We start from the raw sequence: 22,001 nt of genomic DNA, 5'->3' as shown, positions 1-22,001 counted from the left end.
CCTCGGCCGCGTCAGCAGCAGAACAGGGCCCGTGTCGTGGGGCGTAAAGAGCCGTCCCCCTGGATCCGGCGGGGCTGTGGCACTTCGGTTTCCTTTTGCTCACGGCTCCCAGCTGTCTCTGTGCGTCCCCGTCCTTGCCCCTGGATCGCTGGATGTGGTCACAGAAGTGCTCACATGTGCAATCTCCTCTGCTGTCCCTCGTCGTGACTCGGTTTCCCTCGTTGAGACCTCACGCTCGGGCTCTCCATTCTGAAGCGCTGCCTTCAGTGTCCGCGTGCGTGCCTCCGGAACACAGACGCTGCCAACACCACCCCTTTCGTCCTCCCCGGCTTTCTTACAGGCTTGCCTGTTGTAAGGACGGCTGCTCGGATTCTGTAACAGGGCACAACGAAGAGGCACCTGGCCACAACGGCGAGACCAAGCCCCCCAGGCCCGCCGGTGTGCGGGGCGGCGGTGGAAGCAGAGGGGGCGGCAGCGGCGAGCTCTCGACCCCGGAGAAGCCCCCCAGCCAGAGGGCGGGCCCGTTCGGCAGTCGGTGGGAGACGACCACGGGAGAGCCCGCCACCAGCATCCCGACCACCGTCGGCTCCCTTCCCAGTTCGAAAAGCTTCCTGGGCAGGAAGGCGCGAGAGTTATTTCGTAATAAGAGCGAGAGCCAGTGTGACGAGGACAGCGTGACCATCAGTAGCCTTTCTGAAACGCTAAAGACAGAACCGGGCCAAGACCCGGGTGCGGAAGGCAAGGCCCCCCCGAGCCTAGACGGCCCGCACCCCTCCCCCCCGACCCCGGACAGTGTTGGACAGCTGCACATCATGGACTACAACGAGACTCATCATGAACACAGCGAAGGATGACGGTCAATCAGTGTTAACTCGCAGACTGCTGGCGTGGAACAGGAGGTGTGAATGCACGTTCCCAGGCCTCCCCATTTCCAGGGTCTGGGTGGCTGGCTCACGCCGTGGAAATGGGCTGGGGTTCCTTTTCACAGTTGACTGAATGCAGAATGGTTTTTGGATCTGGCATTGAAATGCCTCTCAACTTTCCCCTCGACCCGCTCCCCGCCTTTTCTTTTACCCAGTAGTGTGGGCTAATCCGAGGGTCAATGTGGGCTAATCCGAGGGCCAGTCCGTGCTCCTCAGTGGCTTCACTTTCTGCCTCCCCCGCAGTGGTTGCGCCCTTTGAACGTGTGCAATATGAGGCCAAATTTAATCTTTGAGTCTAACACACCACTCTGTCCTTTCCCGAAACTCAGAGAACGGGTTGGCTCTCCGTTAGCCCAGGTCACTGGTGGTGTTGCAGGTAAGTCTGGTTTTGTCCCTTTCCACGAGGATGTGGCTCGCGAAGCTGGTCACCTTCACGTGGAAGCTTTTTTACGTGAGACTTTTTCCCTGCTTTTGGTTCTGAAGTTCAGCATCTAAAGCAGCAGATCTAGCCAAACAAAGGTTTATTCACCCTTAATGTTCTGTTGGCGGTTCTGATAAGCTTCCTAGAAAGTTGTGTGTGAACAAATGTCTGTTGTTAGAGAAGTCCATAGCTGGCCCCGTGGAGCCCGTCCCCCTCTCTGGGAATGTCTGTCCCTCCTTCCCCGCTACCTCTTATTTATTTGGCGTTTGTTCGAAAGCTGCGACTGCTCAACCAGGCTGCCGTGGGGTGGTAAAACCGTTCTCTGCAGGAGGGGAGGCGGGTGGTGGCTCGAGCCATTGCCCGAGAAGCTCTTGGGGACCAGGAGCTGCCCCTCGGACGGGGCTGTGCCAGCTGAGCCTCGTGGTTCAACCCCTCCATCCATCTGCCTCTCTCCCTTTGTGTTCTTGTGAGTCCCTCGTTCGTGCCTGCTTCTCGGTGATGCCGCGGCGGAAAGGCTCTGAAGGCCCAGAGTTTCTTTAACGTTCAAATGACCATTGCTTCTCAGGCTGGTGGAGCTGCCTTGCCGTTACGTGTTCTAGACCACCAAAAAGGTAACAGCTTTCTCACACCAGCCTAGCTTTCTGGGGCCGACTCTCCGGGGAGCACGCTGCTGTGCCCCCTCCCCTCCCCCCCGCTCCACGTCAGTAATGGCAAAGTGTTTTAGGGCCACGTCCTGGCGAGTGTTGACAAAGGCCCACGCGTGCTTGGGGGAGACGCCCCCAGCCCGGCACCTGAACTCAACAGAGGCTCCCGAGGTAACTTCTGGAAGCCCAAGAGCTGTTGCTTTAGTGTCCCAGCTGAGGCCAGTAGAGACTCATAGGAAAGAGCCAATGAACCTGGGTTTTCTCTTTTTATTCTCTTAGTTAAAAGTATACGAGGGCTCAGCCACGAAGAGGGAAAAGACGGACTGTAATGGTACGAAATCTTACTGCATCCAGAAGCTTCCAGCACGTGAGGGTAAAAGTCTTTTTTTTTTTTTTTTTTTTGGTAAAGCATTGCAGTAAATATTCTAGCAGCCTGACCAGAGGGGGCTAGGTAACGAGAGACTCTGTGTCACCACGACGGCACAGGTGCAGGGGCCTCCTCAGGACAGGATCTTCAGGTGTGACCGGTTCCCAGCCCAGGAGAGGCTGTGTGCCCGACTGTGCTCAGCCCCACCTGGTCCCACAGTTGCCGCTGGATGTCCCTTGTGGACTGTTTATTAACCCCACATGTTTAATTCAGCTTCATCCAAAGGAAAGCTTAAAACCGAATACATCCTATTTCCTAGTTCCTTTTTAGAAAAAGAAAGCACGAACAAATTCAGAAAGGAAAAAAAATGTTACAGGATAAGTACTGAAACCGGGTCAAAATGCTCACCCTCCCCCAGCCCAAGAGGCCCGTGCCACGAAACAGAGACACCGGGCGCTTCGATCAAAGCCCTTTCCCTGATTAACTGGTAACGGCAGAGGCCAATGTAAAGAAAGAAAGAACATCCTTAAAAACGGGGCAGATTGTAAAAATACAGGGAAGGAGGCGGCAGGGTGGCGAGGGGGCTCTCCGTGGGCCGGTCTCCGTGCCCAGGGCCCTCGGCACCTGCCTGCAACCCAGCCGTCGGCCCAAGGAGCTGCACTCCACTTCCTTTGGGTTCTAGGAGGCCGTGTGTCTCACTCAGCTAGGGCGGGGGGCGGGCGAGGCCTGGAGGCACGTTGAAGTTTCCCGTCTTCCAAATGGAGGCTCGCATGTTGCAGAGGACTCGAGTCAACATAAGGTTTGGTTTAGTTTTGAAAACGATAAACTCGCCAGGAATCAACAGGTCACTTGATCGTGCTGCCGTGAGTCTTTCTGAGGATAGGAAGGTGATGATAGAGGAACACCAGAGACAGAATTCAGGCCCGGGAACCGGTGGGCCAGATGTCTCGGAATGATTACTGTCAGGGCCGGAGCATGTCTTCACACCGTCTGAGCAGCCTTCTGTCGCACACAGCAGGGCTGGGCGGCCCCAGAGCTTGCCCACCTCGAAGCCCTTTGGCCCGTGTGTGTAACCTACTCTGCTCCCCGCCCGACACTAACTGGGGTCGGCACAGGCCCTGAGGAGGCCAGAGTCTGCTTCTTGGGCAGCATGAATTTTGTTTTAAAAAGGAGCACTACAGTATCATTCGTGGGGCGGGGGGGGGGGGGGGGGGTGGGGGGTGGGGAGTGGCAGCGTGGTCTCCATAGAGAAAACGTGGTCCTGAATCTGCCACGGGACATGAGCACGTGGACCTCTCTCAGAGCTTTTAGGGATTTTTAAAAAGCTTTTGACGGGGTTCTGCCGTGCAGCCTGTAAACTTGGTTAGCATAGCACCGGAAGACAGATCTATCCAGGAGTCAGAAAACAAAGGTAGGAGACAAAGGTCGTTTCTTGGGGCAAGAGGTTTTTAAAGGTTTCCTCGCGGATGAGTGCTAGGACCGGCCTCGTGCGGCGGGCGGACGTGACCTTGCTCGCTTTGCCAGCTGAGGGTTCTTTGGAGGCCCTGTGCGTGCAGAGAGAAAGGACCGGTAAGCTCCCGCGTGAGCCGCGGCAGCGGACCGTGTGCAGGGGAGAGGGCGCGGCTCTCCCGGGCAGGTAGACTGGACGCCGCGGATGCTGGAACAGAGCCCACTGTGCCGCCGGCCGGCCGGCCGGCCGGCCGGCCTGGAGGGCAGCGCCCCGGGGGGCAGAATCCCAACGACGGACCAAACCCCGGACCCTGCTCCGTCCCCATTTGCCCCAGCCCGTGTAGCTTCCGGTGTTTTTGTCACAAAAGGCCAGGGTCTCACAGTCGTGTAGAAGGGGGCGACTAGGACAGTGGGGCGACGGGTCCCTGTGAGCCGGGCCGCAGGGGTTCAGGCTCGCCGAATAAAACGTTGGGCGTTTCTGCGGAGAGCATCTAGCATGTGCTGTGACTAGCCAGCAGGAGTTTTTACCAAATACTAGAACCTACCGCTCGAAGCCACAAGATGACCGTTCTTTTGACGGAAAGCACCGGGAGGTGGGCAGAAGCGAGGGCAGGTTATGGAGGGTGTGGGCAGAGGGCAGGCTTGGTCCAGAAGCACAGTCGAGGTGGAGGGCCACCCGCCCTGGGATGTTCGGGGACAGGCCAGCCCCTCTTCGGAGTGCTCCCCGGAGAAGCCCCACCCCACCCAGAGCACGTCTCGTGCGGGGAAGAGAGCGGGCTCGTGGAACGGCCCCCACCAGCACACCTCCTCTGCTGCCCTTTCACTCTCGAGGCACACGCTCGAAACTGACCGGCAGCGAGTGCCAGGACGTGTCTCTGGAACATGTCCGAGTACCTGTTTACGCGCCACCCCCCCGCCCCAGCTCTGTACCGTGAGCCCTCCCCTCCCCACTGCACCGGATGGCGCTTTTCTCTGAGGCAAAGAGCCAGTTTAGGTCGGGGCCCGGCCCTGAGGCTGCTGCTGTGACCCTTGTTCCCAGTGTCCCCGTCCGTGACTCTGTGACATGTGCGGGGAGAGCAGGGTATCTGTGTTTTCCCCGCCGTCTATGGTCTGTACAAGCTCACCTGAGGGAAGACTGGCTGTAGCTACATCAGAAGCCTGTGCCCGTGACCGCTTTTGGCCTTGAAACCAATGAATGACGGCAGAGGAGCTCTCTGCCCCCTTCTCTTCCCGTTGCTACCAAATGGTCCACCCTCTGGGATACGTAGACTAGTTGAAGCATTGGAACAGATCTTTTAGAGGAGACCCCGGAGAGTTTGAGCCCCCCTCCCTTCCCCCACCTTGCTACAGTGTTTGGACAGGAGGGTACGCGCTGCTCTGTGCAGCAGAAACTTCTGCTTATCAAGAGGCGGCCGGGCATTTTGCACTAGAAAGAATCAGTGATCACTTTTCAGAAGACTTCTGCGGACCATAAGCATATTACGGAGGAACAGATTTTGCTAAGACGTAATCTAGTTTTATAACTCAATCATGGATCAACGATCAACCACATGTGGCTAACTTGCAGTTTAAAGGGGTCCCCATCAGTGGAAAAAAAAGTTTTTTTAATTGATTGCTTTTAGTTAAATTTGAGAAAGTCCTCTCTCGTCAAAAGGTTTAAACCTTCTCGCCTCGATCTTAAAAGCATGTCAAACAATCCACGTCAGATGCCATAAACATGAGCTGCAAGAGAAAATGGTACAATCTTAGTGAATGGGAGTTGGAATCAAAAGGGTTTGCTGTCCTTCTTAGGATGTTCTAAAATGTCAAGGCAGTTGCTTGTGTTTAACTGTGAACAAATAAAAATCTATTGTTTTGCACTACTCTGCTGTGTTGACGTGAAGTGACCCGTACTGGCCTCGGAGGGGCTCCTAGGCGGAGTTGGGACCCACCCAAAGATGCAGAAGCCTCAGGTCTGGCTTGGTTGGTTACCCCGAGCGGCTGGAGGAGGTGCTGTCAGACCCTTTTTGTTCTAGAAAGTTACCTGGCACACCACCACGGATCCTACTTAATCCGCCTCACGTTCCCGCCTGCCCCCAAAGAGTGGCCCGGTGCCGTGGGAGACGTGATCGGAGCCCTCTCCCCCGAGACCCGCTCGGCCGGACGGCCTGCCGGGCCCGCGCTGCTGTCCCCTCTTGCGCTCGGAGCGTGCTTGCCGCCCTAAGGGGTTGGCTGGCCGTCGGGTTGAGCCCAGGTGGCACCGAGATCACGGAGAGCTTACCAACCCTGAGCCTTGCCGTTGTGTTCTGTGAGCGTGTCAAGGAAACGGTGCAGCTGGCGGCCGCCATGATGTCACCAGGTGTTTGGAAGAAGGCGGGAAACCACCTGAAACAATTGTTAGATGCAGCCTCGCCTCACCGTCCCTTCCCTGGAACATACGTTTCCAGCTGTCCCTGGAAATGGGTGCGCTCTGACCATTTTAACGACGGAAGCGGCTCCTTTGAGATAAAGACTGGGAGGTGGCAGCTTTTAATTTTGTCGCAGAACCCTGATACCTATTCGGGTTCTCGTCCCGGTGCGTTCTAACTAACTACGGGAGTTACCGCGCTGGCCTGGGCGGGGGCGCTGTGGCTTCAACCTCCTGAGAGCGGACTCCCGTCTCTAGCGGTTGCTCTTTGCTGGCGGTTTTGCTTGTGAGCCCACTGCCCAGTGTCCTCTGATGTCTTAGGATAAGCGTAGTTTTCTTTAAGGGAGAGGTCCCAGGAAACCAAGGCAGGCAGACAGGTGGGAGAACATTTTTTATTCTTGACGGTCGCCCCCGAGGAAGCAAGAATACAGAATCTAAGTCGCCCCCTGCGAAGGGAAAAACCAACAGTCAGACAGTACTTCCAGCGGCTCGGAGGCCAGAGACGCAGGCTACGATGTCAGGGCCTTGACTGCGCCCCGGAAACCAAGGGACTGTCTTACTTGGGAGCCGCAGAGTCCTTCCGGCCCCTCTCATGGCCTCCCTCCCCCAAGTAAAGGAGAGCAGAGGCAGGTTCGTTCCCCCTTGGGTCCAGACACCTAATGACACTGAGGAAGTTTACCGCGCCGGCCCCCAGCATCCCGGCGGACGGAGGGACCCTACAGTGGCCGCAGCGGCGGGAGAGGAGCCCTGTGGCCTCCCGCTTGGTGGCTCTGCCTGGAGAGGCGGGCCTGGCAGGGCGCTGGCCTGGAGCTCCCGGAGCGCCTAGGCGGGCCAGTGCCCCGGCTCTCGCCAGCCTCTCCCGGCAACACTGGAAGCTGGCGCAGAGCCTGAAGCCCAGAGGCGTGGAGCGGTGAGAAGTTAAAAGTGAGCGAGAGGGAGACGGGTTCTCAGTGGTATATTGGGCAGTCCCCTTTGGGGTTCGTCAGTTGCCATGACCGGAGCCCAAGTGAAGAGTCGGCACCCCCCCCCCACCCCAACACGCGGGGCTCAGCAGGGCGCCAGCTCTGAGTTACAGCTTCCCGCCAGGTGGTCTCCAGGGAGGTTTTGGACATCCGTTGTCTTTCCCCCTTGGTTTGGGGCTGTGTTTTGTAAGTTGCCTAAGGTGGTGTTTTCTTAACCAAGACTGGGTGCTCATGGTCCGGGAAGGCGGAGCGGCTGCTGCGGTGGCTTCCTGGCGTGCCTGGGGCTCACTCACGTGCTGCACAGCTTTGCGGGGCAGCTTCTCCGAGTGGGCGATCCATTCTTTCATCAAGTCTAGGACCATGGGGATGAGGCTGACAACGCCTCCGTAATGGTTCCTAGCCTCGTCACAGCTGAGGTGGTTCACCACATCGTGAGGGTACCTGCAGGGTGGCAAGAGGGGGCTCTTCCAGACCGGGGCACTGTCTAATCCTGACCACACATTCCAATCCCCAGGGAGGTTCCAGACGCTGTGGCTCGGCGGGCTCGCGGGGCCACGGACCGTAGGTAGTCCTGGCATCTCTATGCCAGGCATAGGTTCAAGACAAGATTCTTGAACCACTGGCCTGTGGTCGTAGAGACCCGGATTAGGGGCCGTGGAAAGCCGTAACGGCTCCAAAATGTGCTTAGTCCCTCCGACTCTCCTTATTCCCAGTAACTAAACAGCATCCTCCAGAATACGGTGCTTTGTGCTGAGGACTCCCCAGGGCTCGGAATGAGGGAGCCACACTGGGCGGTGCTGAGGCCCAGATGCCCACAGGGACGGGCTCCAGAAGTCCCGCTTCTCCGTGGGCTTCTGGGAACATCTGCTCTGTGACTCCCCCTCCCCTTGCCCGGTGCTGGCTCGTCTGTGTCTCACTGTATGTGGGGCCTCAGCGTCCCTTGTTTTCGGTAAGAGGATTTGTTGGGTTGGCCCTTTGGGTACATCGGTGGGCCTCAGGTTCCCCACCTCGGGGCGGGGGGCGGTGCTGGACAGTAGCCACAAGACCCATCAGTCCCGACATTCCTGTCCTCTGGAGAGAAGTGTCCTTCCTGTGGGACCCCTCCCTCCCATCCTCACCCCACCGCCCTCCCCACGTCCACATGCTGCTGACGCCTCCGGGACAGGCCCAGAAGCCACTTACTTCACTCGCAGGCTGCTTAGGTCATTGCTTTGGCTAACCAGGGATTTGCACTTCTCGAGCAGGTTGTTGGTGACCGGGGTGCCAGAGTGCAGGGCCTCGAAGTTCTGGCACAGCCTGCTTAGCTCTGTGCAGATGTCCAGGAACATGAGCAGAATGCGCCGGTCCGTGGAGTTGTTGCAGTAATGTTCCATGTAGCTCTGCACCTGCAGGGGCCAGGTGGGGGGAGCTCAGGAGGTACCACCGGCCCCCAGCTGGTTTGGGGACCAAACATCCAGGAGCGTTCCCCCCCCCCCCCCCCCCCCCAGTTCCTCGTACCCTCCCAGAGTCGTCACAGGGGAGATGCAGGCACAATGATGCATGTGGACTCACAGGCCACTACGTACAGTTAATGTCACTGCGTGTCCCAGGCACCCCGAGAGCGCTGGGCTGGCTGGGTCTGCCAACACCCCCACCTGAAGCCTACAAGCCTGGTGCCCGCGGGAATATCTGGCCCATTTCACGAACGCTTCCCCTCCCCTCCCGGTCCCCGCCGGGGGCCTCCCCTCCCTCCTCCAAGCTGCCTTTCAGTTGCTCAGGGACGTCTTCCCAAATGATCCGAATGGCTCCTTCCAAGAACAGCAGCTTTGTGAAGGGGGAGAGGCTCTGACAGCCGCCGGGGGACCCGAGGAGGGCGGGGAGGAGCCTGCCAGCCGGTGTAACTACAACAGAGCAGAGTCCCTGCGCTACCAGGTGTGTGTGGGCAGGTCACCTTTGGATGACCCAGGTCCGGGGGTGGGGGTGGGGTGGGGGGGTGCCAGGTGAGGGCCGAGAATCGACACTTCACAGGCAGAGTCGGAGCCTGAGGCCACCGTTTGTCGCGGCCCTTCGTTGAACCTAGGGTGAGAAGGCCACGCCCCTGTGCGTCTGAGGGGCGGGGTCACGCCCTTCGTTGAACCTTGGGTGAGAAGGCCACGCCCCTGTGCGTCTGAGGGGCGGGGTCACTCTGGCTCCCGTAGATTCTGAGCCGCGGCTGTGGGGAGGGGTCTCACATGCTCCATCCTGACGCTGAAAACCCGGCCGTGCCCCTCCCTGGAAGTCTGAGCCTGATTTACAACTACACGGTTCAGGGGAAAGAGGGTATTTTCTGTAGGTTTAAAATTTCTCACGTTAAAGATCTGGGAGGAATATTCAAGCACAGCGGAAGGGAGGGTTTTTGTTGAAGGATGTTGCCAGCAGGGGTTGCTATCTCTGGGGCCTGTGTGCTTCTCCTAAGCGGTTCTGAGCCCTGGTCCCCACGCCCCGCCAGCGCTGTGAGCAGCTGGCCTTCCAGAAGCCGACTCCCCGGCGGCCGGAGGCGGGAGGGGGTCCCACTTAGGTGTGTGCTCCTTCCTGGAGGGCGAGCTCCGTCTCCAGGCCTCCAGGTCCCGCAAACTGGGATGGCAGCTAACTCACAGGGAGACCCGGGTCAGGTGACAATGTCTGCAAACGGGAGGCGCCAGGTGCTTGGCGGTTCGGTTTCTCAAACCCCAGTGGGATCCCACTGCTGGGACCACGGGCGTCAGACACTGGCTGAGCGGCTCCCTCACGAGCTCCTTAAATCCGCACACCCCGTCTTTTCCAGATGAGGCAGCTGGGGCACAGAGAGGTGACTCACTGGCCCAAGGTCACAGAGGGGGCGTGTGGCTGAGCCGGGACCCGAACCCTGGCCGGCAGAGTCTCCAGCCCGCTTTGGTATTTACTCACATATGTGGTGAGGGAACGAAGGGCCCGTTCCCGCCTCGTCAGGATCTGAGTCCTGATCCCGGCACAGACACGCCTGCCCTCTCCGGGCCTCAGCCGTTTCACCCTCCGTGCAAGGTGTCGCCCAGGAGTCGCTGGGCCCGGCAGGTCCCCAAGAGCCCGGCCCCACCGCCCGCCAGCCCACGAGGCGCCACCTGTGCGATGCTGGAGATGGGCCGGATCTTGTCGTGGGCGTTCTCCCTGCAGTGCTGCAGAGCAGCGATGAACGTGAACTGTTGCTGCTGGAAGAGCTTGTACTTCTGCTCGATGCCTCGCAGGGACTCCTTCGTCTCATTCATGGTCTTCCTCAGCGGTCATTTACGGGAGGACGAGAATCTGCCAGGGCGGGGGGGGGGGGCGGAGAACACAGCGATGAGGCCCCAGATTGCAGACCCCGCTCTGGAGTGTCAGACCGGCATGCCCACGGCCCCTCTCGGCGTCCCCCCTCCCTCCTGCACTCACTCCAGATCCCCCAGGCGATCCAGGACCCAAGTCCCTTTTCCCTCCAAGGACACGTTCTTTGCCACGAACCATGACATCCTTCCCTCAAGCGTGGCCAAGGATTTCTCCACACTGTGGACGCCCACCCACACCCACACCCACGGCGCCAGACGTGCTCCGTGTGAACGGGTCGGAGGAGGCCAAGCCAAGGCCAGGGGTGCTGGCGGGCGCAAGGGGCCGGGACACCTGGCAAGGGCAGGGGTGGGGAAGAACACGCTCCAGGCTTCCTGGGAGGCCCCACCCAGGCGGAGAGGAGGAGGCCCGAGGGAGACGGGAGGCATTTCCCTCCACTGTGTCGGCCTCCGCATCCTGAGCCCAGAGCAGGGCTGGAGCAGGGAGGGCATCTCTGTGGCAAAAAGAGGGACGAAAGGAAACGCAAGGGCAGATCAGAAGTTGGCCTCCAGGACGCGACGGGAGCGGCAACTCCGAGAACTTGGGGAGGGCTGGGAGCTGACCTGTGCGGGTTAGGCCCGGACGATGGCACCCCAGGACCTCAGCAGGCCTACTGTAAATACAACACAGTGCATTCAGCCGCAGTGCCCAGGCCACCCCTGGGAGCCACAGTGCCTGTGTTTGCTCGCACTGGCTGCGGCTTCAGGGGGGTGGGCCTGGTCCCGGGCCGGGCAGGACACTGGTTTCCTGCCCACTCAGCCCCCTGCCGGAAGTGGGCAAGTGGGAAGGGGCGCCGGGGTTGGGGGGGTGCGGTGGGGGCCTGGGCCAGGGCGAGGCACCAGAAAACCCAGCAGTCGAGCGAGGGAAAAACATTTAACGTGCTATTTAAAGAAATAAAAGTTAACACCAAAGAGGAGGCCGCAAAGCGTCAGGATTTTAAAGACGGGATGGGGTCTGGGGCTGTGCCATACTGGAGCCCGAGGCGGAAGGAATGAGTAAAACTGATCCCGTCTTTACATTTTTGGCGACAGAAGTGGACTTTGCATGGATTTTGATGTTTTTAAATGTGATTTGCCTTGATTATTGGAGTTTGGGGCACCCCTTCACATGACTCGCCTTGCCTGGTCTGGGCCCAGGGCTTACAAGTGACTTGGGGGTTGAAGACCTAGAAAAGTCAGAGCACAATTTATCCACGGGATACAGGTGTGCTGTTTCGAAGGGGCACATGCACCCCCATGTCTATAGCAGCACTATCGACGATAGCCGAAGGATGGAAAGAGCCCAAATGTCTACTGATGGAAGAATGGAGAAAGAAGATGTGGTCTATATACACGATGGAGTATTACTCGGCCATCAAAAAGAATGAAATCTTGCCATTTGCAACTACGTGGCTGGAACTGGACGGTATTATGCTAAGTGAAATTAGAGAGTCAGAGAAAGACAAAAATCATATGACCTCACTCATATGAGGACTTTCGGAGACAAAACAGATGAACATAAGGGAAGGGAAACAAAAATAATATAAAAAACAGGGAGGGGGACAAAACAGAAGAGACTCATAAATACGGAGAAGAGACTGAGGGTGGCTGGAGGGGTGGTGGGAGGGGGGACGGGCGAAACGGATAAGGGGCACTAAGGATCTACTCCTGAAATCACTGTTGCACTATATGCTAACTAATCTGGATGTAAATTTAAAAAAATAAAAAATAAGTTAATAAAAAAAAATGCTTCTAAAAAAGAAAGGTCAGAGCACAGCACACAGGTGGGTTTCCGGGTGGGGGCGAGGGGGGGGTTGTGCTTTCAGTCTGGCCTTCCCCATAAGGCTCAGAGCTGTGCTTGGTGGCTAAGAACCCAAGGTCTATTCATAGTCCTGGGTTCAGATCTTGGTTCCACTACTTCCGGCCGGCCTTGGGGTGAGCCTCTGAGTGCTAATGCGCTACGGGGAAGTAACGGCCGCAGCCTCCGGGCCTTGGGGCGAGCACTGTGCGAGGTGCAGGCGGAACTCGCAGGCGGACGGAACTCGCAGGCGGAACGCAGCAGCGCCTGGTTGTCAGAGCAACCAAAGCTGCTGTGATTACAGTGGGCACACAATGGCAGGGGCAGGCCACAACAGGCACGGTGCACACCCTGAGAGCAGCAGAGTCTGCGGAGGGCTTGAGCTCCGGGAGAGGAGAGGAGGGGGGAGGGGCATTAGGAGGGGGTGACCTGGGACTATTGTGAGCGAGTGCAGGAGGCAGTGGGCAGGGCAGGCCGGGGGAACCCCCAAGCGTCAGGCAGAGCTGCGAGAACCCCTGAAGGCCAGAGGGGTCAGAAGGACTTCAGGCTTCCATTCGTTTGTTCACTCACCCCTTCTGCAGGGCCTATCGTATGCCGGCCCCGATTCTGAGTGCTGGGCTATATACACGGCAGGGAACTAAATAGACAAGCCCCTCTTCCCTGGAATTTATCTTTCAGAGTGGGAGGCGGACAACAAGGATGAGCCACCGAACAGTGTTGTGGATAAGAGCGCTGCCAAAGGGAAAAGGAAGCAGGGCAGTGGGATGGGCACGTTGGGCCGAAGGGCTAAGTGCGGTCTGCAGGAGGGTGCTTTACGGAGGTGGGTGGGTGGCGGGGGGCAGACGAGAGCCATGCTCCAGCCTGCAGTGAGGTCCTGAACACCCGCCCCAACCCTCCCCACGGCAGTGACTATCGACGGGGCTCTAGGAGAACCCTGGCCCTGCATGGAATCCTCACCACAGCTCTCCGAACGGTACCTGATGATCCCCACGTGACAGACGATGAAGCTGAGGTCACCCCGCTAGAAGTGAGCAAGCCCGGATTCCCCACTCAGCTCTGCCTCACTTTATAAAGTCTGGGCTCTTGGATCCCTCCCTCCGTGACGGTCCATAGAGACAGACATGCCAGACATCAGACTGACCCAAGGCCGGGAGTGGGTGGCTGGGGTGGAAGGGATACCGAATGCCCAAAAAGCTGCCCAAGCCCTCCTAGGGGTCACGCACCAGCTGGACCCCTGGGCCTCGTTTCCACTTGCACAGACTGTTCTCTGCTCCCCCCCTCCCCTAGTGTTCAGGGGCCTGCCCTGCGTGTCTGGCTCCCTGCCACCCTCCCGGGGCTTCCCGGGGCTGTCAACTTCTCCAAGGATACAGCACGACCTTGGCTGGTGGCCCCAAGAGCCCCTGAGAGCAAAACTGACTTGGTTCTTGATCCTAGCGACTTGTGACATGCACGCCAGGAAATGTCGTGAGAAGAGCTGTAATAAGCTATCCAAAGTGATCGTCCCTTGAACGAGTTACTGCAGCCAAATTAGTCTGGATGAAAGGCACAGGGTGCAGGCACTTCTCGATCTGGGGGAGGAGGAAGGAAAAAATGATTACCCAATAGGTTTTAGGCTTTAATTGATTTGTATTTTTCCAGGCTGCTAAAGAAGATTAAATCGTGGTATGAAAAGCGCCTAGGGCTTAAAATAAATGAGGAGAAAGGCAAGTCATTTCAGAAATGTCCAGGAAGCAAACTGAACCTCTCCAGTGCAAATTGCAGGTTTGATTGTTGTGTTCTTTGTTTGGGCGGGGCGGGGGGGGGGGGGCTTCCTTTTCTTCCCCAGCTGTCTTTGCAGTTGGTTTTGACAAGCCAACCAAGGTGTGCGCGCTTTGAGGAAGCGGTCCTGAGGGGAAGAGGCGGATTTGCAGCCTTTTACAGTCGGAGGGCATGTCTCTGGGCACTTAGTGGCTGCTGGGAAAGGCTTTTGGCTAGGAGTCAAGACGCCAGCCCTGGCTCTGCCTCTGGTTAATGAGTGAACTTGGCCAAGAGTTTCCCCCTTTCTGGACCTCACTTTATCTATAAAACAAGGGCGATTGGATTAGAATATCAAGGGGACTTCTGATTCTAACGCTTTATGGTCTACAACTGATGAGAAAAGAGACCCAAACATGGGAAATGACTTGCCCCAGGTCTTACGGTCAACTATTTGTTCACCATTCTGATCCTCCAATTTCTGACCTGTAAGATGGGAATGAAGGTACTTATTCCTGGGGGCTGGTGCAAATATTAAATGAAGTTACTACTAAATAGTAGCCCCGATGCGCTGTGCCCTTAATACACGCCAGGAGCCCGTACTTCAGGCATATGCGCTCACGGAATCCTTCCACAATCCCCACTTCACAGGGGAGGAAAGTGGTGCCCAGAAAAGGCTCACACGGGTGGAGCCGGGAGTCGAACCCGGGGCATTCTGTATCACAGAAGCCAGACGCCCCGTCCATCATGTACCTACCCCATAGTTTTGTTAAGAACACAGCTCAAAACCGGCAGCTCCTTCTAAAAATGGCAACAGACAAAAGCTGGATTTCCCAGCTCAGCGCCGCGTCCCATACCAGGCTGCCCCAGTCCCGCTGGGGATTGACGCGATTCGAAGCGCTCCTTCCTCCACCACGTCCCACCCACCAGGGGCGGCATCGGGGTTCCTTCCGCTCCCTTCCCTCCTCCCCCCAGGGCTCGGCGGAGGTGGGGGGGGGGTGGTGCGCTTTAACCTTACTGGTCCTAGGCCGGCCTTCACTCACAGAGCTCCCCGAAACCCGAGTGCCTCCGAGGGTGTCTGGGGCCCGGGAGGGGCTCTTCCCAGGGTCGGGAAGGTTGGTGGGTGGGGCGGGGCCGCGGGCCCGATTGTTCCCGCGGGTGCCATAGCAACCGGGTCACGTGGCAGCCCTGCCTCGCCCCGCGAGTGCCCGCCTTCCCGTTCGCCCCAGGGACTCCCCTACCTTTTCCACAGCCTTCCCCAACCCCTACTCGCTTTAAAGGTGGGAAAACTGAGGCCCAGAGAGCAGAGCCGGGCTGGCCCGCGGAGCGCCCAACGCCCAGGTCGGGGCGCGACGGCGGGACCAGCGCACGACCCGCCTCCCGCCCCCACGGAGGGCCGACGTGCCCCCTTGGGCGTCTCGGCACCTGGGGCCCTCCTGGGGGCACCTCTGGTCCTAGAAGGCTGGAGGGCCACCTCCTGAGACGCACAGACCGCAGTGCGAGGCCGGCACGGGGAAGCACCCGCCCCCAGGGAAGCACCTGGCCCCCCGCAGCTGAGCGCGCGGGCCACGGAGCCGGGAACGAGGCCCGGTTCGAGCCCCGCGGGCGCGCGCTGATGACGCGACGGCGCGGCGGCCCTAGCGACGGCGGTCTCCAGGGAGCGGGCGCGCGCTGATGACGTAGCGCCGCGGCGGCCCTAGCGACGGCGGTCTCCAGGGAGCGGGCGCGCCGCACGGAGGCATGGACGCGACCACCGCCCCTCACCGCATACCCCCGGAAATGCCCCAATACGGGGAGGCGAACCACATATTCGAGCTGATGCAGGTGACCCGGGCAGCCCCGCCCTGTCGCGACACCGGACGCCAGCGGGAGCCTCTGTCGCGGTAGCAGTGCGCGGCTGCGACCCCGCTGCTGGGGGGGGATGGGTGGGTGTCTGACTCCTGTACCGCTGGGACCCTGAGAGATGCCTCGGTCGGAGGACGCCCCCTGCCCCTGTCCTGCGGACCCAGGAGGGAAGAAAGGGGGCAGCCCACCCGGTCAGGTTTTGGTCATGGCTCCGCGCCAGCTCGCCCAATGACCTGGACCAAGTCCCATTCTTTCCTTTTCTCGAAGCTATGAAATGCTGGGTTGCAAGAGCTGATCTTCAAGGGGGCCCCTCGGCGCTAACAGTCCCCAGTCCGTCTGCCGTGTTGGTTTCTGAGCTGGGGAGTGTCCGAGTTCAAGGTGACCTCACCGTCCCCTGAGATGGCCACCTCCTGGGACAGCAGCCCTGTGCCCTATGGTTCGGACAGGAGGATTTCCCACATGTCCCTTCTTCATTCGGGTCAGGAGTTCCCAGCAGCTCCCAGCCTCTCATCCTGGGTTTCTGACCCGACTGGGCCCTCATCCCCTGTATGACCTTTGGCAAAGCCCTGCCCCTTCTGGTTGCCTTCTGCACCTCCTGGAGGCAGAGGCTTTCAGGAGCTGGACTGGAAGAACTCTCTGCCACTCAGAGGTCCTGAGGGCCAAAGGGAAGCTGGAGCCCAGTTTCTAGAGCATTTGCCCCTCCAGGTATACCCTGTCCCCAGAGGCACCACTGTGGTGACGCTTGTGCTCATTTGAGCCTCTGACCCGCGCACGTGAGAGCAGAGATCAGACTACCCACCCCGAGTCTCCATCTCTCCAGCAAACATATGCTTCCTTTGGAAAGGGTCAACTGAAAGAGGCAGAGAGATTTTTCTGCAACTGAGTGGCCAAACCAAGAAAAGAAAATGGCTAGCTGAGTTACAAGTCACTGGCTGGTGGGCAGAGTGGGGCCAGCTCCTGGGGGTATTGTGGTCTGTTCTAGAGAACCTGGTGTAGCTCAGCTTGATTGTTGGAAGGAGCAGCCTGAAAAAGCTCCTAGTCAGTATTTCCAGTCCTTAGTCATTTCTGCATTCCCTCCATGGTTTTCACTACTTTTTAAAACAATGTTAGACCCTCAGGATGTTACAAAGATAGTACAGAGTTCTGATGTACCCTTCCCCAACTCCTCGCCCCGTAATGCTATCTAACATAACTCTGGGACATTGACATTTGTCCAAGACAATTAACTAGGCCGCGGCAGTCCTTACTTGGGGTTCGTCCATTTTTACCCGCACTTCTTTCTTTTTGGTGTATTATTCCATGAAATTTTATCACCATGTTCCTCCGCTTTAACCTAATCATTTTTAAATGTTTATTTATTTTTGAGAGAGACAGAGACAGAGACTGTGAGCATGAGCAGGGGAGGGGCAGAGAGCGAGGGAGACAGGATACCCCGAGCAGGCTCTGCCCTGTCAGCACAGAGCCCCATGTGGGGCTCAAACTCACAAACCACAATATCATGACCTGAGCTGAAGTCTCGTGCTAAACCGACCAGGCCACCCAGGCGCCCCTAACTTGATCACTTCTTTAAATCAACCCACTTTAAAAAATTAAGTAATATTACCTCTTCTTGAGCTATATCCTTGAAATCGTAGGTTTTCTAGCACACATTAGGTACATAGCTATTTAAAGTGAAATTAAAAACACTCATCTGGGGGCGCCTGGGTGGCGCAGTCGGTTGAGCGTCCGACTTCAGCCAGGTCACGATCTCGCGGTCCGTGAGTTCGAGCCCCGCGTCGGGCTCTGGGCTGACGGCTCGGAGCCTGGAGCCTGTTTCCGATTCTGTGTCTCCCTCTCTCTCTGCCCCTCCCCCGTTCATGCTCTGTCTCTCTCTGTCCCAAAAATAAATTAAAAACGTTGAAAAAAAAAAATTAAAAAACAAAACAAAAAAAAAAAAAACACTCATCTGTGACACAGCCAACATCATCTCCCACCATCTCAGCGGTGAGGGTCAGCTAGTCCCGTTGGGACTCCACCAGCTGGGGAAGCTGAGGCTCAGAGAAGGGAAGACACTTGCTGGCGGGGTGCAGAGCAGAGCTGGGGCTTCTCAGAGCTGCGTGCTCTCATCCGCGGCACACGTCCTCTGCCCCTGAAAGGCAAAAGCCCCTCCCTGGTTGTCCCTGATGGAGGCTCTTTAACGGTGCCGGCCCAGCTCCTATCCGCTACCTAGTTCACTTCTGTGTCTCTTGTTGTGGAACCATGGAAGCTGGTTTTCCTTGGAATTAAATGGCCAGACTATCCCAGGATAGTAAATATTCTGGCTGGTAAATATACTGCCCCGCTCTGGAGGAACACAGGGAGCAGTGATGACCATGTCACCCGGCAGACCTTGGCATTGGGCACCTACTGTGTGCCCAGCGCTGAGACAAGGGTGCGGCAATAATGGATGTAGGGGACTGCAGGAGCATAGGACAGGATTGATCTAGTGAGTGTGATCGGGGGGGTGTGTTTCCGTTGAGACCTGAGGATGTGGGGAACAGTGTTCCAAGATGAGGGAACAGTATCTGCTAAGGCTCGGGGCAAATGAACGTGGTGAAGGAGAAGGAGGTGAACTGAGAGAAGGCTGGTCCGGGGAGCACCGAGGGACTGAGGTGAGAGGACCCTGGCTGGGCCTGCCTGCTCTGAGTCTGGGATGTGGTCCCTCCATGTGCCTCTGTGATACCCGCACGACCCTTCCCTCATTCCTCTGCTCATGGGGATCGAAGCAGATCCAGCTGTAGCAGGGGCTGGGTTCCAAGTTGCAGGCCTGTTTGGTGGGTGCAGTGGAGAGATCGGGCCCCATAGCCGGTATCGGTAGCGACCAGGGCGCTGGGCCACCTGAGCCCAGGTCCCTTGGTGCCCATGTAGGTGTTAACCACCTGGGTGTCTGCCCTGTGCCCACAGAACATGCTGGAGCAACTCCTGATCCACCAGCCCAAGGACCCCATCCTGTTCATGATCAGTCACTTGCAACGAGACAACAATAACGGTGAGCACTTGACGAGCCTCCTCTCCCATTACCTCCCCTCCCCCATCCCCGCTCCTGCCCAACCGCTATGAACCACTCTGCCCTCCCTGTGTCTGAAGGGAGGGGTTTTGGCAACTTGGGGTGGTGGCTCATTGAAAAATGACTTAATTCCTTTTGGGGGCACGGCTAGAAAGTTCTCTTGCCAAGTTTCTAAAACGAAAACCTCCGAAAGGCCCATGGAATCAATTATTAATGCTTTCGTGTGCCCCATCTGATCTCGCCTGTTGGCTTTAAACTCTGTGATCGCTCCACATGTCAGGTGTAAATCTGGTTTCCGGTCCACCTAGACATGCAGCACTCGGGTTTTCCTGATGGTCTCATTGCTGGTGCCCGTTAGTGCGTGCCAGAGTTCCCCAACTCTTGGCCCAAGTGCAGGTCGGCTAGACCCAAAGCCAGGGCCCAGAACCAGAGAGAAGAGAGGGGCGCTCCATTCCACGGTCGATTTGCCAAGTGGAGGATCATTCCCATCCTGTGTGAGCTGTCAGGGAGAACTGGTGTCTGCGAGCTTTGATGTTTCTTTTCACTGGAGCACTGGCCGCTTTGAAGGAGATACCGGCTCGCCAGTGAAATTAGTGCTTGGCGCAGCCGAGAAGGGCAGAGGCCTGAGATGCCCTGTGGTGGGGCCCACAGGCCTGAGATGAGAAAGGATGCATCAAGACACAACAACGGAAGAAGGTGAGAGAGAGGACACTCCAGGCCTACAGGAGCACCACGCACGCCTGGCCTTTCCGGCGTGCCCCCCGCCCGCCGATCCTGACGCGGTTCCAGGCTTGGCCGCAGAGCATCGGAGCGAGGGGCTGCCTGGGTCCCAGTGCCGTTTCGCCAACCTAAGCAGAGTGGCTCACGGAGAGCACAGCGGTGCCCCTGTGTGGTTCTCTGGGTAGGCAGAATGGAGAGTTGACGTTGGCTGTGAGCCCACATGCCCCGGGTGCAGACGGAGCCGTGGGCACCCGTGGGCCGGGAGCACCACCCTCTTGAGCTGCCCACCCGGCCACCGTGTGTTCCTGGTGGGACTCGCTCTGCCCCACAGAGACTCTCTAAGAGGCCTCTGTTCTCCGGTTGGCTGTGTATCACATGGCACCAGGGTGCGGGTGGCGGTTAGGCCACCTTCCTTCCCGGGCGTCCGGCCGCAGACCGAAGCTCACCAGCCGGGCCTCCCCCGCCGGAGACGGATGTGTCTGCCTTCCCACCTCCTCCCCCGACCCCGAGTCTGGACGGGGGGGGCTCGGTGTTGTCTGCGGGCCGCTGGGAGCAGCCCGCCCGCCGTGTTGGGCTCTCTTGTATCAGCACCAACGCATCACAGGGCAAAGCAAAGTTACAGCAGAAGCGAAAGTGAAGAGAAAGCAAAGCAGGAGTTAAGAGCAAGGTCAAGGTAAAAAAAAAAATGGGAGCAGAGCAAGAGCTAACGTCACGTGAACGTGAGTTCAGGGAAGTGCCCCCGCTTCCTGCCAGGCCTCCGCCAGGGCTCCGCCGGTTCCCCGATCGCCCCGACTCCTGCCAGACTGTAGAGAGACAGCGAGAGAGCATTGTTCCGTCTGGGCCTCAGCTTCCTCGTTTGTAACCTGGGCGCGCTGGGGTAACTGGGCTGGAGGCTGCGGACGTCAGGACGGCAGCTGCGGGCGGGACGCCCCAGGCACTGGCCCGGCTGCGGGACTGGCAGGGCCTTGACCACCCCCCCCCCCCTTGCCCCCGACAGGGCGTGGGAGTTCCCACCCGTGACCCTTCACAAGATCCTTCTGAGTTAAAACCTGTGCCTGGTAATAACACAACCATCTGAACTCTCAGGAGCCGGGCCGCGGCACCGCTCTGTCCTGCTGGTTTGAAAGATTCACTTTGGGCCACGTGTGCCGTGTCCCGTGTCCTCACACCGCCAGCCTGAAGCCGGAAATTCAAGAGCCGAAATTCAAGGCAGATTCTCATTATATTTAATCCTGCCCCTCTGTGCGCACGTGTAATCTTCAGCGTCGAACTGTCACTTCCCCACCACCTTTCTGTTTTAGACTCGGTGCGGCCGACGCCGTTGGGGGCCGGCCTTACAGCCTCCTCCGCCCGCCGCGGAGCCTCCATTCCTTCTCCATGCTGCACCTGCCCTGTTCGCTCCCAGGCGGGGGCGAAGAACCCAGACCCGCGTCGTCTGGCTCTAGCAGGGGGCCGGCCTCCTGCCCTCCTCAATAGCTAGGGCCAAGGTGTTTGGCCCGATGCTCTCTCCGGGAGTAGAGGCATCGGATCCCAGTAACCACTGTTTTGGGGGGTGGATTTGTCCCCACAGGCCTCCACCGCCTCTGCCAGGCCCGGGGCTGGCAGCTCTCAGGGACGTTGGAATCTCTTTGCCCTGTTTGCTCAAGGCCCAACCGCTTAGGTGAAGAACAGAGAGGGACATCTGCAGGTTTCCTCCCCGTGCCCAGGTGTCCGCCCACAAGTGAGGCAGGACATGGGGGAAGGAGGGGAGGCTGGGCAGAAGGGCATGCTTTTGTGAGTGTTCTCTTGTGTGTTCTGGAGGAGGACAATGGACAAGGGGAGGCCCTCTGAGGTCCAGTGAGCGGTTCTGCCTCCCTGGGCTAGTGAGGGAGGCTGTCTTGCCTCCTTCCAGCCACGCAGCGGCCCGTGTTTCCTGGAAGCTGGGCGCTCAGCGCTTCTGCTTCCTGGGCACGGGGTGGGGCGGGCAGGGGCTCATGTGGGCGGTGGCTAGTGTAGACCAAAAGAAGGCTCCGGACTCACCCCGGTGGGCACGCACGTGAGGGAATGAGGGGAGCCCCCGGCACATGGCTGGCATCCCCTTCGCCTCGAGAAAAGCAGATTTAGTACAAAGTGAGCATTTACAGTAGCCCTGGGCAATATTAAAGCAGGTGATGGTGTATATAATGGTATGTTGCGTTTTTTATCAAACGTTTGTCCAAGAAAGCTGTGTATTAGAGCTCCAATACCTAAGGGTTTTCTTGTGAATTTTAAATCCTGCTCCTAGTTAAACCTCAAAAGGATCTGTGGATGGAAAGGTTTTTTGATTTCCTTTGAAGTGGTTTGAAGAAGTTGATTACTCTTGGCAGTCAAGCAGCCTTTTATGACACTGTTTATAAATAATTACTCATGAGCAGAGCTGGGGTTCCAAGGTGTTAGA

The 22,001-nt window shown here is 58.1% G+C and overlaps 3 protein-coding genes across 22 annotated transcripts in view; 2 read left to right on the top strand and 1 right to left on the bottom strand.

The window, feature by feature from the left end:
• Positions 1 to 5,666, top strand: part of TSC1 (TSC complex subunit 1) — a 50,104-nt gene extending 44,438 nt beyond the window's left edge. For 8 of the 9 annotated variants that reach the window (XM_049638192.1, XM_049638187.1, XM_049638150.1 and 5 more), the window contains one exon: positions 341 to 5,666. In XM_049638192.1, coding sequence (XP_049494149.1) covers positions 341 to 854 — 514 coding nt within the window. In that variant the 3' untranslated portion in view covers positions 855 to 5,666. The remainder of the gene's footprint in view (positions 1 to 340) is intronic. The other variant, XM_049638182.1, reaches the window with a different exon arrangement.
• Positions 5,667 to 6,120: 454 nt separating this feature from the next.
• Positions 6,121 to 15,615, bottom strand: SPACA9 (sperm acrosome associated 9). Of its 11 annotated transcripts, none has more exons than XM_049638372.1 (6): positions 15,014 to 15,130; positions 13,679 to 13,829; positions 10,248 to 10,428; positions 8,335 to 8,537; positions 7,446 to 7,593; positions 6,121 to 6,168 (listed from the first exon to the last, which is right to left on the bottom strand). In XM_049638372.1, the coding sequence occupies exons 3-6, from the start codon at positions 10,389 to 10,391 to the stop codon at positions 6,136 to 6,138; spliced, it is 528 nt and encodes a 175-aa protein (XP_049494329.1). In that variant the 5' UTR covers positions 10,392 to 10,428; positions 13,679 to 13,829; positions 15,014 to 15,130; the 3' UTR covers positions 6,121 to 6,135. The 11 variants fall into 11 exon arrangements, with proteins under 11 accessions (XP_049494329.1, XP_049494356.1, XP_049494299.1 ...); XM_049638399.1 differs by lacking the exon at positions 6,121 to 6,168 and adding an exon at positions 6,563 to 6,636 and having other exon boundaries at positions 15,014 to 15,128; XM_049638342.1 differs by lacking the exons at positions 6,121 to 6,168; positions 15,014 to 15,130 and adding an exon at positions 15,535 to 15,615 and having other exon boundaries at positions 6,563 to 7,593.
• Positions 15,616 to 15,669: 54 nt separating this feature from the next.
• Positions 15,670 to 22,001, top strand: part of AK8 (adenylate kinase 8) — a 126,190-nt gene continuing 119,858 nt past the window's right edge. The window contains exons 1-2 of one of the 2 annotated variants that reach the window (XM_049638224.1): positions 15,670 to 15,819; positions 18,763 to 18,847. In XM_049638224.1, coding sequence (XP_049494181.1) covers positions 15,736 to 15,819; positions 18,763 to 18,847 — 169 coding nt within the window. In that variant the 5' untranslated portion in view covers positions 15,670 to 15,735. Of the gene's footprint in view, positions 15,820 to 18,762; positions 18,848 to 22,001 lie in introns of those variants that run through there. The other variant, XM_049638232.1, reaches the window with a different exon arrangement.

Source organism: Panthera uncia, chromosome D4, assembly GCF_023721935.1.
Source record: "Panthera uncia isolate 11264 chromosome D4, Puncia_PCG_1.0, whole genome shotgun sequence".
Taxonomy (NCBI): Eukaryota; Metazoa; Chordata; class Mammalia; order Carnivora; family Felidae; genus Panthera; species Panthera uncia.
Note: the sequence above shows the minus strand (reverse complement) of the source record. Positions and strands in the feature narration are given on the sequence as shown.